Consider the following 16,345-nt stretch of genomic DNA (forward strand, 5'->3'; position numbering starts at 1 on the left):
ATGTTTACATTAATATATTTTTTACAATTTTTTTTTTATAATAAATTGTATAAAAACATCAATACTAATCTGACGTACTATAAAAGCGTAATTTTGTTTGAGTCCTTTTTTTATTTTTACCCAAACTTATTTCGGTTATTTCAAGAATGACATTACTGTTTTTTTTTACTTTTGAAAGGACTTGACATTTTTCCATTTTGACAATTTTTCTTTATAATATATATTTAAAGTAAACTTATAGTACCTACACCTTGAGTACAGTTGAGTACTCAGTTGCAAATAAGTAGATACCATTCATTTTTATCTTTTCAAAAATAAACTAAGCGTACATTTTCTTTAATTCCTTCCTTAATATCTTTCCTGAACTCGTTTTGGGGATTTCATCAACGAAAACAACTTCTTCAATTTGCTTAAAGGAAGCCACTTTGTTAGCAACGAACGATTGGAGTTCCTCGGGGGACACGTTTTGACCGTTTTTCTTTATAATGAATGCTTTTGGCGCTTCGCCGTTGAAGTCATGAGGGACTCCAATAACGGCTGCGTCTTGTACAGCTGGGTGAGACCGCAGGATACTCTCTAGCTCTGCTGGGGCTACTTGCATACCCTTGACCTGTGGAAGTTAATATTGGTTTTTCTAATATTTTATAGGCATTTAATGGAAATTACTTCATAAAACTGGTATACAAACAAAAACACTAAGAAGATTTTTAAATACTAAAAAAAAACAGGAAAGAAAAAGATAAAATGTCGGTCATAAAAGCGACGTAAGAAACAATATTTGCTGTATGATCATAAAGTATCTGAATATTAGTATTTTTGTAATAAAGAACTAAAATTTAATGTAATAAAACGACAGGCATATTCGATCAAGAAAATCTTTAAGCTATATGAAATGGTTGAAAATAGAAATGAACATATCTAGACAAACAAGATAATTGAATATGTTAAACAAGTAAATGATCCATGTTATCTTATATCACTCGTAATTATATTGTTTCATCTTTATAATAAAGAAGTAATACTTTACAACTCATTATAATAAAGAATATTATAAAGAAGTCATCAATAAAAAACAATTAGTTGACTTTGTACTTACAAAGAAAAAGTAATGATAACAATTATACAATGACGCTGTTAATAGCCTGAAATTACCTATTAGCAGAATAGATGTGTTTTTTTAATCTTATCGCAGATAAAAGTATGAGTTTTTTACCTTCTACTACTTATTTAATACAAAATGTATTGACCGATAGTAGAATTACTACTGACCTTGATGAGTTCTTTTATCCTGTCAGTTACGTAGAGTCCGTATTTCATATCGTAGTGTCCTAAGTCTCCTGTTCTAAAGAAACCGTCTTCAGTGATGCACTCTTTAGTTGCTTTCTTGTTTTTAAAATATCCTTTCATCACTGTCGGTGACCTTATATACATTTCTCCAGACTGAAATTATCGGAAATATTTTTAATGGATATTCAGATTGAGGCTTTTTCAAAAAATTAATTATGTTCATAATTTGAAAAGAAAATAACTATTTCTTTTAAAATTAATAAATAAATTTTCTTTGCATTTGTACATTGTAAATATTAACGGACCCTGTTATAATTATACATAAGTGTCGGCAGTTGAAACTAATTTATTTTAAGCACTAGCGACCCGCCCCGGCTTCGCACGGGTGCAATGCTGATACTAAATATACTTACAGAATGTCTTTATTTATAGTATGAAGCTAGCTTATAGCATGGTTATTAACATAATAACAACATTCAAATATGCGTCGTTAGATTAGACGTTGTTACAGAATGCGTTGAAGAAATAAAGGTTCACTGCTCGTTCCCCTTAGGTTATAAGCATGATAATATGTAGCCTATATGTTGAGTCGACTTCTTAATAATATTCGTGCCAAATTTGAAGTAAATCCATGCGTTACTTTTTGAGTTTATCCCGGACATACATACAGACAAACAGACAAAAATTCTAAAAACTATATTTTTGGCTTCGGTATCGATTGTAGATCACACCCCAAGTATTCTTTTAAAAAAATATTCAATGTACAGTTTTGACTTTCCTACCATTTTATTATATGTATAGATTACTTTATATAATTCACTGTATAATACTTATGATAATAATTTTAAGCATTACTTTATATAATTCGCTGTATAATACTTATGATAATAAAAATATTAATCAAAAAATAACTATATTTTGTTATAGTATTGATAATATTATCATTCAGCTGTGCTGTGTGAATATTTACATGTTAATACAAGTTAAATGCACAGTTATTACGTATTAAGAAAAAAAGAAACATTGTTTGTTACAGAAAAAAGTATATGTATACTGATACGAGTATTATAAAGCTGAAGAGTTTGCTTGCTTGTTGGTTTGCTTGAACGCGCTAATCTCAGGAATTACTAATCCGATTTGAAAAATTCTTACATTGTTAGATAGCTTATTTATCGAGGAAGGAAATAAGGCTATATATCATCACGCTAAGACCAATAGGAGCGGAGCACCAATAAAGAATGTTTAAAAATATTTTTTTCCTTTTAAGAGCTTCCGCTGCGTGCGCTGCGGTTAAAGATTCGCAAGTTCAAAAGTTTCATATTATATATTGTTCTCGTATATCTATTAAGCGGCAACTCAACCAACGTAATATTTCGAAAACTTTGTAAAAAAACCTTTATCTTTCGCTAGACAGTTTTGGCCTTCAACACTACCTTTATAGGTATTCAGGTCTCCAATAACCGACATTATATAGCCAATATTACATTAAGAACTTAACTTAAGTTCTATTTTAACTAAATCTGAAGGTCTATTTTTAAACAGTAGCAAAATTCCATCCATTACAGTCAACCGAATATCCTCAAGAGTATACTAAGATTTATATTTGTTGATACAATCAGGTATACATACAAGTAGTCAAAAACATTGGCAAAACTTGAGTCAAATAATAATTCACTTACCTCTCCAATTGGAACAGGATTTCCACTTATCGGGTCCACGAACATTAGTTCCGTGCTTGCCATAGGTTTGCCACAAGCTGAGTAGTCTAATTCCTTAGTTCCTTTAAACGTACTTGTTGCTAGCGACGTCGTCTCAGTTGCTCCGAAGCCTTGATTGAACTCCATTTTGCCCTACGAATCAATTTTAATGAATTAATTTTCTTATTTCAGACATGATCATAATCTCATTATTGATCTTAATATTAACAACAAAACAAACACTTATAACCTTTTTCTAATTCGAAACGTATCAACAAAACATTTTTAACAAGATTGATTTGGTGAAGTGTAAATATTACTTGGTAAGTGGTGATCACATATAAATATACACACAGTGCTATAAATAGCTTTATCTATTTCCTTGTAATGCAACCAACTAATTAAATAGTAACGTTTGCTGAAATTTTGTGGGCTTTACTAATTTTAAGCAGTATTCTAGAATACAGGAAAACGCCGATCTGCTAACATTACAGTGCTACCTTTTTGTTTATTAAGTTACATTATAAATACTGGGAAATATAATTTTTAAAGCTACGTTATCACAATTGGCACAAATAATTGTGTTTGCTCACAAACGAAAATAAACCGACTTCAATTACATCGACGAGTAATACAACGTAGATCGACGAAAAAATAGTCAAGTAACTACGCGTTATCAAAGATTACTCAAAAAGTAGTTATCAAATCTCAATAAAATTCATATGTGACTACATGACAAACATCAGCTTTCGATTAAATTAAAAATTATCAAAATCGGTATACCAGTAAAAAGTTATTGCGGATTTTCAAGAGTTTCCCTCGATTTCTCTGGGATCCTATCATCTGATCCTGGTTTCCTTATCATGGTACTAAACTTGCAATATCTCCTTTCCAACAAAAGAACTATCAAAATCGGTACATCCAGTAGAAAGTTATGCGGTATAATACAACGTAGGTCGACGAAAAAAGCGTCAAGTAAAAACGCATTATTAGATATAGTAGAGTAGTTGTTAGATCTCAAATAAATTTAAATGGGACCAACTGACACACACCACCTTTCGATTAAAAAAAAATTGTCGAAATCGGTCCACACGGTCAAAAGTTCTAATGTAACATACATAGAAATAAAAAATAAAATAAAAAAAATACAGTCGAATTGAGAACCTCCTCCTTTTTTGGAAGTCTATTAAAAAGAACTTTCTTTTTTTATTTCAATGAAATACGTTTAATTTTAGACACTGACTTTTTTGTCAATTTTGACTAGTAATATGGAAAATAATTATAAATTAATAACGTTGAAGATTTTGTTGTTTGTATAACTAACGTGCGGCTATTAATATAATTTCATTTTTTATATATCTAGTTAATCGCTTTACAAATTTATTTATATGTAATCAAAAGAAGATAAGAACAAAGTGCAATTGACAATAATCTATTTTTTCTAATATAAATATAAATGAAATTTATCGTTTTTAAAATAAAATTACAACAGTTTTAATTATTATAATGAATAGAAAAAGCCAAATTAATAAAAATTAAGTTAAAATCATTTTTTTAATTAATTACATGATAGAACTAGTTAATAAAATAATTTTTTGACCATTCCTAAACATTTTCTATTTGAGATTAGCCATTACAATATACAACATAATTATAAAATTTTTGTAAATTTTTAAATTGAACACTAAGTAATAAAAAAACTCTACAGCATTAATTATATGTAAAATACCAACATTTCCTTTTTCTAGAATCGCTGTAACATCAGATGCAGACAACGGAGCAGCGCCGCACACAATGTGTCTCGTGTTCTTGAAGAATTCCTTCGTCACGTCTGGATGTTTGCCAAGCAGAATAGCTGGAAAGTAAATACATAAAAGTAACGTAAAATTTACCATTTGTGACATAATTTTATTACAATTAACAAAGAATTTCACCTAATAAAGAGTTATCACAGGCCTAGTTTTATACATTGAAGACATTTAAAAAAATATAAGGCTGGATGAAGATTGCGGAAAACCGGGATGTCTGGCGCAAACTTGGGGAGGCCTATGTCCAGTAGTGGACTGCCATTGGCCGAAGTGATGATGATGATGATGATGAAAAAAATATTTGTGTAAAATATTTAATCGATACTAAAGACAAAATTAAAACTAAATAAACCATTTTTTGAAGTAAAACTCCTTTACGCACGCTCGTCTTGGGGGAGTAAGCTGGCGAATGCATGACGAGAGCGTTACGAAAAGTTCTATCAGGCGAGGCGAACGGAAGTTGAGAGGGAGATATAAGTTAGATGGAGCTAAAGAGGTTTTACTTCAGTCGGGTGATCTAAAGCACACGGGATTTTTTTGCTTCTCATTCGAAATTGATAAGGATGATAGCTCCAATACGCAATTGCCAACTAAGTTGCGGGTACAGTCAGTAACTACTAATGTTGATTTATTATAATTTTGCAGATACCTTAGTAATCTATATATGTGTATATTTATTTTCATTATAAAAATCTTGTGTCATGAATTTTGTCCAGGTTATTCTCCGAATATACTGAACCGATTTTAATGAAATTTTGCACATATGAAACTTTGTCCAACTTAAAATGTAGGTTATATTTTATTTCGATATGTACGTATAATTATTATCTTCAGAAAAAAAAATAGGTGAATCACAGTCTTTTAAAATCATAGACAGACACTTCAATTTTATTTATACTACTAGCTGTGCCCGTGACTTAACAAAAAAGTTATTGTTCAGTTCGCAGCGTTATATATAAATGAATTTCTAAAATAAAAGGAGTAACTATAGCCCAAGTTACTCCTTACTACATCAGCTATCTGCCAGTGAAAATCCTGTCAAAATCGGTCCAGCCCTTTCAAAGTCCAGAGCTCATTAGCCCGACAAACAGACAGACAGACAAAAATTGTAAAAAAATGTTATTTTGGTACATGTACCGTGTATAATATTAAACATCCACATGCAGTAGTAAAAAGCGGTTATTGTAATATTACAAACAGACACCCCAATTTTATTTATTTGTATAGATTACTACATAATAACTAATAATACCTGCGTTAACATATCAAAAGTAAAAAGGGTGCAATAACTTACCGATAGGAGGTACAACATATAGAATGGAAGGATTTTGATTCTTAAGAACATCAAAGAAGACGTTTGTTGAAAATCTTGGCAGCGATATCAATTTGCAGCCGTAAACTAAGTGACCGATCAAAGTCACGACGATTCCATAGATGTGAAAGAACGGGAGGATACAGGGAAGAACGTCTTGGAAATCACCTAAAAGAAAAAGGGTTTTTTAAAACGATACCGTTACTTCTTTGAAGATATAAAATATAATTTATGTACGAAAAGAATATTTCAAATAATAAAAATATAAAAAGTAAAATTTGGATAAACTTTTGAGATTAGAAAATTTATTTTTGATGCGAATTTTGATGTCTACCTACGTAAGTATTAGGTGAATACGTTTATTTTTGAATGTTTGCAATTAAAAACGCCCATTCTGTATGCTATATACTCGTACTTATCAAAATTTAGGTTAATCCAAGGTGTGGCAAAAATACAGCGATAAAAAACAACAGCCAAATTAATGCAGATGATACGCACTTAAGACCATATAATTGAAAAAACCAATTAAAATACGACTAAATGACAAAAAATAAACTGAATACGCTTTATATCGCACTCGTATTATTAAAACAAAATAAGTCGTACATTACCGTTTGTCATGCTAGGGTATCTATTTTCACTCTTATACATTATCTCACTCGCAGCTAGAAGATTTTTGTATGTAATTTCAACTCCTTTCGGTAATCCCGTTGTACCACTCGAGAACGGTATAAGAGCTACGTCATCGTTTTTCTTCTCAACTTTGTCAAGTAAATCATAATCAGCTTCGCCGGATTCAGCTATCTCTGAATATCTTATTGCTCCATCGGGTACCGGCTTATTAGGTTTATCAATAATAACAATTTTTGCTACACATTTAGCAAGTTTGAGTCCTTTGATAACGTTGTCATAACATTCCGGTATCGTTATTATGACTTTTGGGTCAGTGACACTTACTTGGTGACTGATTTCGACTGGGTAAAAAATAAATTAATTAATAAAGCTATTAATAATGACATGAATAATAATTTATTTAAACTAATCTTCTCGTTATCAAAGAAAATACCTTCAAAAATCTACTTTAAAACACAATAATTCTAGATAAAGTTTCAAGTGTTATTAAAAAGTTTCTACGCAATATTTTTTCTGAAAAAATTATTCGAGAAGCATAATTCTTACTTTCTTTATAAATAGGATTTACAGGACTAAAAATGCAACCAGCTTGAATAGTTCCTAATGCGACAACCGGGAACTCTGGACTGTTTGGCAATAATGCAGCCACCACATCATTTTCTTTACAACCCAACTTCTTTCGAAGTGAGGTAGCATAGACTGCCATATTCTTCCTTAATTCTCTGTACGTGTACCTTTTCTTGGTTTCCGCACATTCCTAAGCATAAAATATGTATATTAGAAATATAAATGTTATAAAAATATTACGAATCAAAGTTTATACAATTCAAATGGGTTTTAAAAATACTTTTGATGTCACAATTGTCATTGCAGTCAATGTGAAGATAATAACGTTTTGGAACGTACATTTCGCTAAGAATTTTTTTGTAACTAGGTCGGCAAACAAGCGTACGGCCAACCTGATGATAAGCGATTACCGTAGCTTATAGACGTCTGCGACACCGAAAGCAAAAACGTTGCTAATCCTTTCCCCAATTCCCCCCAGAAGCTCTGGTCACCTAACTAACCAACAGAAACACAAAACTACTTAAAAACATTATTATTTAGCTGTGACCTTCTGTAAGATCGAGGTACTAGCCTAGTCTGGCTGCTCCATATTTTAAGCAGGAAATTTTCTGAGGTGCTTTTAGAAACTCAACAGTTCCTCTTTGGAAAACTGTCAAAAAACACTCTCTCTCTAACTCAACCTTATGAACTCGTGATATGTTCTGCAAAAAAGCTGTACTACTAAACCCTTATATCTTTGTTATCATCAAAATAAATTTTTAAAAGTACTATAAAAATACAACACTGAAGGTTAATTTCGTTTGGAAACTTAAAAATAAATTATAATGAATGAATATGAATGACATACTTTAGACGTTTGCACATTAAGATCGTATTGAGAATTTGAGGATTGAAATGTATGATTTCATTACTCAATGATGGTAATTTATGACGTCCACAAAAAACACCAACAAAAAATAGCGTAATTAAAGTTTATAATATTTTTTTATAGCCGCAAAAGATAAGACAACGAACATTTTATCAGTTTAAACATTGTTATACTTTGTCGAAAAAGTGACTAATCATTTTTTCTACGTACCAACATTTAAATTTCTGGTAAGATTACCTAGCGCTTTTATTTAGGAAGAAGAAAAATGGAAGAAATGGCTTACCTAGCGATAAGACCGCCTTTGTGTATATATTGTTTTGCAAATTTTATTTTTTAAAGATGTATGTTATGTTGGTTTGTAATATGCACAATAAAGTATATTTCTTCTTCTTTCTTCTTCTTCTTAGTTATGAATTTTTTTTAATACAACTAAGTCGGCAAACAAGCGTATGGCTCCTAATGGTAAGCGATTACTGTAGCCTATAGACGCTTGCAACACCAGAAGCATCGCAAGCGCGTTGCCTACCCTAATCCTAATTCCCCCCAGGAGCTCTGGTCACCTTACTCACCAACAGGAACACAACTTGAGAGCAGTATTATTTAGCTATTATCGTCTGTAAGGTCGAGGTATTACCCCAGTCAGGCTGCTCCATTTTTTGAGCAGGAAATTTCCTTCTGTGCCCTACCTTAGTTTAATTGAACTGAACTGAGTAAGCCTGACATCAAAATAATAGAACATTTGCCACATCTCATGTTTAGAAGGGTGACAGAATTTTTCTCTCTGTTCCATTACGCTTTTGCGAATAGAAATGGGAATATTACCTATGTAATATTAAGTACGTTCTCCGTAGTTAAGAGGAAGCCAAAAAAGACAAACATGCAGACCTGTAGGTACCTGTTAGGTATGCTTGAAATATTTGTGATCTGATCTGACCGAATCTAAGCAGCAATAGATGTGAATGACCTTCGATTACTACTGCTACTACAACTACTCAATTCGTATTTGAAAAAACAATATACAAGGTACGATGTTGTAGCGTAACGTAACGTGTTTTTAGTTAATTTAATGTCGTAATTTATTATGTATTTACATAATAATACGCGATGTTTTAAACTATATTTACAAGTCATCATACTATTCTTACCGTTTTTTATTCTTTATTTTGTGGTCTAAAGTGGTGAACTTTAGACCCTTATTACAAAATTTCACTTTGAATAAAACTTTTCTTATCCTTTTTTTTGCGTAATCGTTAACGACCGAAGTTTTGACGTTTTTGTTTTATTTTAAATTTTTTGAATTTGTTGTAAATAGAGATTTTTTGGCACACGTGGTGTAAGATTATTTGCTGTCTTTAATTCATTAGTTTATTTTGGTTAGTGGCTTTTAATTGTTCCAAAACAGTGTGAACGATTTCCTGTCACGTCGAATGTAGGAGACAAGTAGGAGATTAAAAGAGAGTATTATCTTCTTTTCACTTTCTTTCTCTTACTTAGTTCTAATTTGTATTATTCTTAGCAAAGAAAATTCATAAAAAAAAATCATAAATTAACTAAAAAAACAACAATATATTACTTCTAAATTGAGATCTTAAATAATTTATCAGCATCAAATCATAATGGATTCTTTATGTGTACTAAAATAGGTATAATGTGTGATTTGTGTAAGTCACTGTCGATGTTATCATGCCAAGCCCTACGTTTATCAGTCTATTACCACAAACAAACAATAAAATTGTATATAATGATTTGTTATACCTATGTGATATATCAAGGTTTTTTTTTATTCTTTGAAGATTTTCAGTTGTATTTCTTCGTACACAGAGTAAAAAATCACTCAAATAAAAGTAGTAGTTAAGGCAAGATAGGTTTAAAAATGAACAGATGTTTGACGTGATCTGGGCGTTTGTACTTGTATATTGCGTTTCCGGACTCTCGACACAGGAAAAAAAAGAGTGTGCATGACTGAAGTAAAACTTTTGCACAATAGGCCTGCACTGTGTCTTAGATATACAAAACGTAACTGACTCTGAGAGAAAGAGAGAAAGAAAATGTGTGCTCGCACCTCTCTCTCTTGTTCCGTTCGCCTCGCTCGATAACACTTTTCGTAACGCTCTCGTCACGCATTCACCAGCTTACTCCCCAAGTCAAGCGTCCGTAAAGAACACGGTCAGTCGGAGACGCGGGTTCGAATCCCGCTGGAGCGGTCAATTTTTGATATGATATTCAAAAGTGTTTAGAAGTCCGTAAAGAAGTTTTACTTCAAAAAAATCTACTTTAGGCAGTTTAGTGCGAGACGCTTATATTACTATATTTTATTTATTTATTTTTGTACATAACAGTTCGCAAGATAGAACAACGTCTTCCGGATCAGCTTGTTCAATAATAATAAAACAATACAACACTTACCTAAATGTTTTCTGCTAAAAGTAGGACAGCAAACTAAAGTGTAGGTACTTGTACGAGTAATTCACACATTGTTGAAACGTAATATTGTAATGAGCTACAGGTTCAATTCACTCATGAACTGTGTAACAACAGTTTATTTAATTGCTACTTTTTAATCGTACGCGCGGAATTTATTTTATTTTGTTAAGAATTCACTACAATTTTTATAGAGTAATATCTCAATTTATCTATGGTGTATTAAGATGAAACTTACGCTAGATTTTAAGAAAGACCTCGTGAATCACAACAAATCGCGCCTATTTTCGTGGAGCAGATTTCGCGCGATGGCCGGAATTAACACACAGACAGATAATATTTTGAAAAACCTTTAGTATTCGTTTTTCCTAAATATCTCTTACACATAGCATCGGCTATATACAATTTTATAACATCGATAAAAGGTATGCTTAACTTTTTTTAATTGTATGAAATTATTCAAGGGTCTTTATTATCGAATGTTGAATTCAATGAAATATTATTCTTTATACGATACATAAAGTTATGTTATAGTTTGCTTTGGTAAAGAGCAAGCTGTCCTTTCACTAAAATTCTAGAACAGTCAGTATAGCTAACTTTGTAGTAGACGTGTGGTTAGTTGTGACCAAGTTAATAAATATATCCAACTAATTAAATCGCAACTGTATTGAAATAAGTAATAAGTTAAGTAAAAATTTTGGTAAATTCTCACCCATATAAAATTAAAATGAATTTATATAATTGTTTTTGCTGGCAAACAAAAAAAACCGACTTCAATTACATCGACAAGTAATACAATATAGGTAGACGAAAAATAGTCAAGTAAATACGCATTATCAAAGATTACTCCAAAAGGTGTGATCAGATCTCGATGAAATTTAAATGTGACAACATGATAAACATCGGCTTTCGATTAAATTAAAAATTATCAAAATCGGTACATCCTGTAAAAAGTTATGCGGATTTTCAAGGCATTACTCTCGATTTCTCTTGGATCCCATTATCAGATCCTGAACAAATTTTTTTTATCAAAATCGGTTCATAAATGACGAAATTATCACCGAACATACATTAAAATATATATATACGGTCGAATTGAGTAAACTCCTCCTTTTTTGAAGTCGGTTAAAAATGGAATTAATGAATAATATTATAAAAAAAACTGTACTCACATCAAGTGTTATTTACTAACTTACAATTACTAAACTTACAAATCCATCACGAGCGGGAGTCGAACGTGCATACCGTCGGTGCTTTAGGCGCTTACACGCACCACTACACCAGAGCGGTTGTTACTCTAATAATAATACTATTAAATATTTTTTTTTTTTTGTTGATTTAGTTTCAACGAGTCATGATTATTTTTCTAGGCTAAGCATATATAATTTATTTTCTATTATATTTATTTTATATTTTAATCAGGATATTTACAAAGTATGGTACCATAAATATAATTTCTAATAGAGACGTAATAACGAACGAGTAAAATGACCAAGAAACATGATTAATATCCCGTTTTACTTAATCATATGTTAGTGATAATCTAGACATTACCTACTACTGTCAGAGAAAGTGGTATCGCGCGGTTTATCTATTAAAGAAATATTACAAGATTATAAAACATTAACAGATATGACATCAATACCAAAGTTCTATTTTAATGATTCGTCAATGCCAAATGAATTGAATGTGAACTACGTAGGACAACAATTTGACGTGACATTTTTTAACAAACAATCCATTCAGTAAAAATACTTCACAAGGGTGTCGAATTTAATTGGTACATAAATTAAAAAAAAACTTTTAATTTTTTTATTCTAAGAATTTTTGCGGTACTCTTTATATGTAAAAATGATCTAGAAAAGCAGGATCTAAGGAGGAGACGAAAATTTAGTATAACATAAAGTATATACGTACTTTATTTCTACTATCCTTAATAGAATACATTAAGTCACTATTTCTATAATTAATTATATAAATATTCGTAAATGTAAGGAATGAAACTATTAATTTACTACTGTGTCAAAAATGTGTTTTTTTTTTTTTTAAATATATAACTAGGTCGGTAAGCGATTACCGTACCTTATAGATGTCTTCAATACCATGCAGAAGAATCGCACGCGCATTGTTGACCTTATCCTTAAATCCCTCCAGGAGCTCTGGACACCTTACTCACCAACAGGAACAGAACACTGCTTGAAAACAGTATTATTCAGCTGTAAGCTTCTGTAAGGTCGAGGTACTACCGCAGTAATGCTGTTCCATATTTTGAGCAAGAAATTTGCTGTGCCCTACCTCATTTAGATATGTTCACAAAATTCAGTTTAAATACATCATGATCAAATTGAACATAATCATAGAAAATTCTGGAAAAACGTCTCTCACGATAGAAAACATTAAGTTCAATTCAGATTTCGAAGAGTTCTAAATCGACGAAAAATCCAGATTTCGATTCAATACATAACTTTTATATTTCTATCATTTTAAATAATAAAAACTCTAGCACAATCTGAAGTTTTTATGTAGATTTACTCTTTTTCTTCTTCTTCAGGTTAAATCAGGCATTTAATTCGATTTATTCGTCACCTTCAGAACAGACTTTAGAGTAAATATTCAATTAAAACATATTAAAATGGGTAATTTGTTTGATAATGTTGTTATTTTCTACAAAGATATTCAATATTCTACAAAGTAGAATATCTACATCATATTGGTAAAGTAACAAATATTATATGAATGTGGAGTTAATACTTATCATTTAAAAGTTGTAAACAAAACTGTTGATTAAGTTTTGATGAATATAAGTGGAAACCTTAAAAATCCTTGTAAGGATTTAAGAGGCTCTTGAATTACACTTAAAACTATTATTTTCACAAAAAGATTTGAACGATTACGTGAATGCAATAATTTTATACCTTTAAATGAAATTATAATTCTAGAAACTACTCTTCTTTTCTGCTAATGTTAACTAGGTATCCGAGAGGAGTGTGTATAACAAATAACATGTGCCATATTTGCACATCAGAAATGTTTGTTTACAAAGACAAATGATGATATGTCATAAATCTCAATCATAACCAATATTTTCCAATATTGTTAACATAGTATCATCAACGTTTCTTGCCTTAACCTTGAATTTTGTTAATGTGTATCAAAATTATGCAGTGTTATATGAAACCTGCTAATGTATGCTAATCACGAATCACGATAACGAACATCATGGTCGCGAATACGTTTATTATTATAACATTCACGGTTACTTTTTCGAGTGGACAACCAACTCCGAAAGTATAAGGAACAAGCTACTCGTGGCGGTTTCACCCGTAGCCTATATGTTATTTTGGATCTGCAGCTATTTACGTATTCAGTTTAATACCAATAAGTTAATTCTCGCAAATTTTCGCAAGTATCAAATTAGTAGAATGGGATAGCAAAACGTCAAAGAAGTTTCAGGACAATTTTGTTTTGAAATCTTTATAATTATCACTTATTAAAATCATTAAAGATTTTTTTAAATCATTTAAGATTCTTATAAGCACTAAAACTGCATTTTTCTTTTTGTCAATTCATTGTACTTATCTCGTTTTGAAAGAATAAACATAGACCATTTAATATATGTTGATCAAGCATTGATAATAACAATTTGTAATTACACAAAGGTCACTCAGATTTGTCGTGGCCTAGTGTTTTTGTGCTTGTATTGTGAATATTTCCTGAGCTTCAATACAAGATCTTATTTTATTAAGAGGCATTAAAATCAATCAAAGAATCATTTATTTATTTCTATTATAGCAGTTCCGATTTACACCTGCTTGATCTAAACAATGCAAGTCTACTTATTTCGGTAAAAATAGAACAATAGAACATCTTCTTCCATTCCTCTCTATTATTCATCAAAGCGATTACTCCTTTCTTTTACGAGTCCTTACTCACACAATCCATCCATCGCTTTTTTGGCCTGCCGATCACTCTTTGTCCTTCGACATTCATCCCTAACATTCTTTTACCGATATAGCGTTTATCCTTCCTCATTACATACCACGCTAACCTACTACTCCTCATTTTCTCCGTCACAGGTGCTACTTTCAAACTTCCCCCTATATACTCATTTCTAATCCGATCTTTCCTCGTCACTCCATACATCCATCTCAGTATTCTCATCTCAATGCGTGAATGCGTGCACTCTTCTCTCATCAGTCACTTTCGTTGCCCAAAATTCTGATCTATCCATCCATTATTACAGGTCTTATGATCGTTTTGTGGATTTTCCCCTTTAGTTTAAGAGGCATTCGTGAATTACAAGCTAATCCCGAGACCTGTCTTGTCGCCGGTGACCGCTATTTTTTTTCAGTACAAATAGAAGAGATTAAATATATCCAAATGTATTTTTTTAACATACGTTATAAATAATTAAAATTTGTTGTTTGCTTTTTTGAGTAATCTAAGAAAATGTGAGAAATGATCTTCATCATAACGTGGGATATTAACAATTTCTTCACTTTAATATCGTTACTAAATTGTTTGATACTGTTTTTATCTATGCCATCCTACGGCTAATATAATTGTCGAGTCCAAAGTGCGTGCACTGGACGAAAAAGTAACAGCGATGTCGTATTTATTTCTGACGCTACGTACTTCAGTACAATAGTACTGAACAATGCAAATGGCATTTCTTCTTTTATTTGTGTATCGTATGTCAACGTAACTTCTATCCTAAATACATTAATTGGTTTTGATTAGTGTTCTTTTGAGAGTCCTAAATACCAAACTAATTTAACATAACAAGTATCAAAGCAATCTTTTTTTTTACTTAATTTTTAATGCGCGCAACGGTGCAAAGCTCTGTAAACTTGTACGTATGGATTAATTAATAAATAAATATAGTTTTAAGTCATTTTTTTTAAATAGATACAAAATTTGAAGCTATAACCATTTTTGTATTATTTACGAGTCATGACTAGTAACAACAAAGATATTAATAGATAATTAATATGATAATAAGGTCGTTATGATAAGGAATACTTACTGGAGTTATTTGTAGTGGAGTTAGTTTGTAATCACTACTCGCAGATATTATGACGTATATCATATTAATTGATCTCTGTACCCATAATAATCTATATTTTTATGACTTATATTTATTTCCAGTAAACACATTACGTATATGTTTTATAATGATTATGCATAACTATGTTTTGAGTTTTTACCACAGGTGTATAGACAAGTTTGTATTGTGTGTTTGTGTAAAAATTTATACTTTATAATATTTTTAAATATAGATTTATTCATATTTTAGTTCATATTAGTCATATTAGTTCATAGTAGTTAGTTCATATTTTATTTATCATACTTTTCTTACTTTTTATGTCATTTTCGAAGATGAATATAATTTTTTTATTTAGCTATCGTTTTAATATTATCTTTCCGACACTGATCAAAAACAAACAGAACAGATAGAAAATATAGATACAATAGTTATGTTAAATTCATTTCGAATCAGAATAAAAAAAAATATAAACTTACTATAGCAACATGATCCTGAAATGCCGGGAAATTGATCCAGAGTCGGTCTAAAAATCTCATTTTCGGTATTACAATATCGGTTAAAGGCGATTTAATTATATAATCTTTATTTTTCAAAAAAACACTCGTTGAAAATTTTCTTAATGATTTCAATTCTCTTATTTGACGTAATATAATTTTTCGTGCCATCTTTGTATATTCGCGCGTGTCCTATGCCACTACAGAATTG

General features: G+C 30.8%; 1 protein-coding gene across 1 annotated transcript; it reads right to left on the minus strand.

Moving 5' to 3' along the window:
- Window positions 1-16,345, minus strand: LOC123661080 (4-coumarate--CoA ligase 2-like). Its single transcript, XM_045596088.1, has 8 exons — window positions 16,117-16,345; window positions 7,284-7,494; window positions 6,716-7,078; window positions 6,087-6,272; window positions 4,718-4,839; window positions 2,967-3,137; window positions 1,270-1,440; window positions 1-610 (listed from the first exon to the last, which is right to left on the minus strand). The coding sequence occupies exons 1-8, from the start codon at window positions 16,303-16,305 to the stop codon at window positions 320-322; spliced, it is 1,704 nt and encodes a 567-aa protein (XP_045452044.1). The 5' UTR covers window positions 16,306-16,345; the 3' UTR covers window positions 1-319.

The sequence above is a fragment of the Melitaea cinxia genome, chromosome 16 (genome assembly GCF_905220565.1).
Source record: "Melitaea cinxia chromosome 16, ilMelCinx1.1, whole genome shotgun sequence".
NCBI lineage: Eukaryota > Metazoa > Arthropoda > Insecta > Lepidoptera > Nymphalidae > Melitaea > Melitaea cinxia.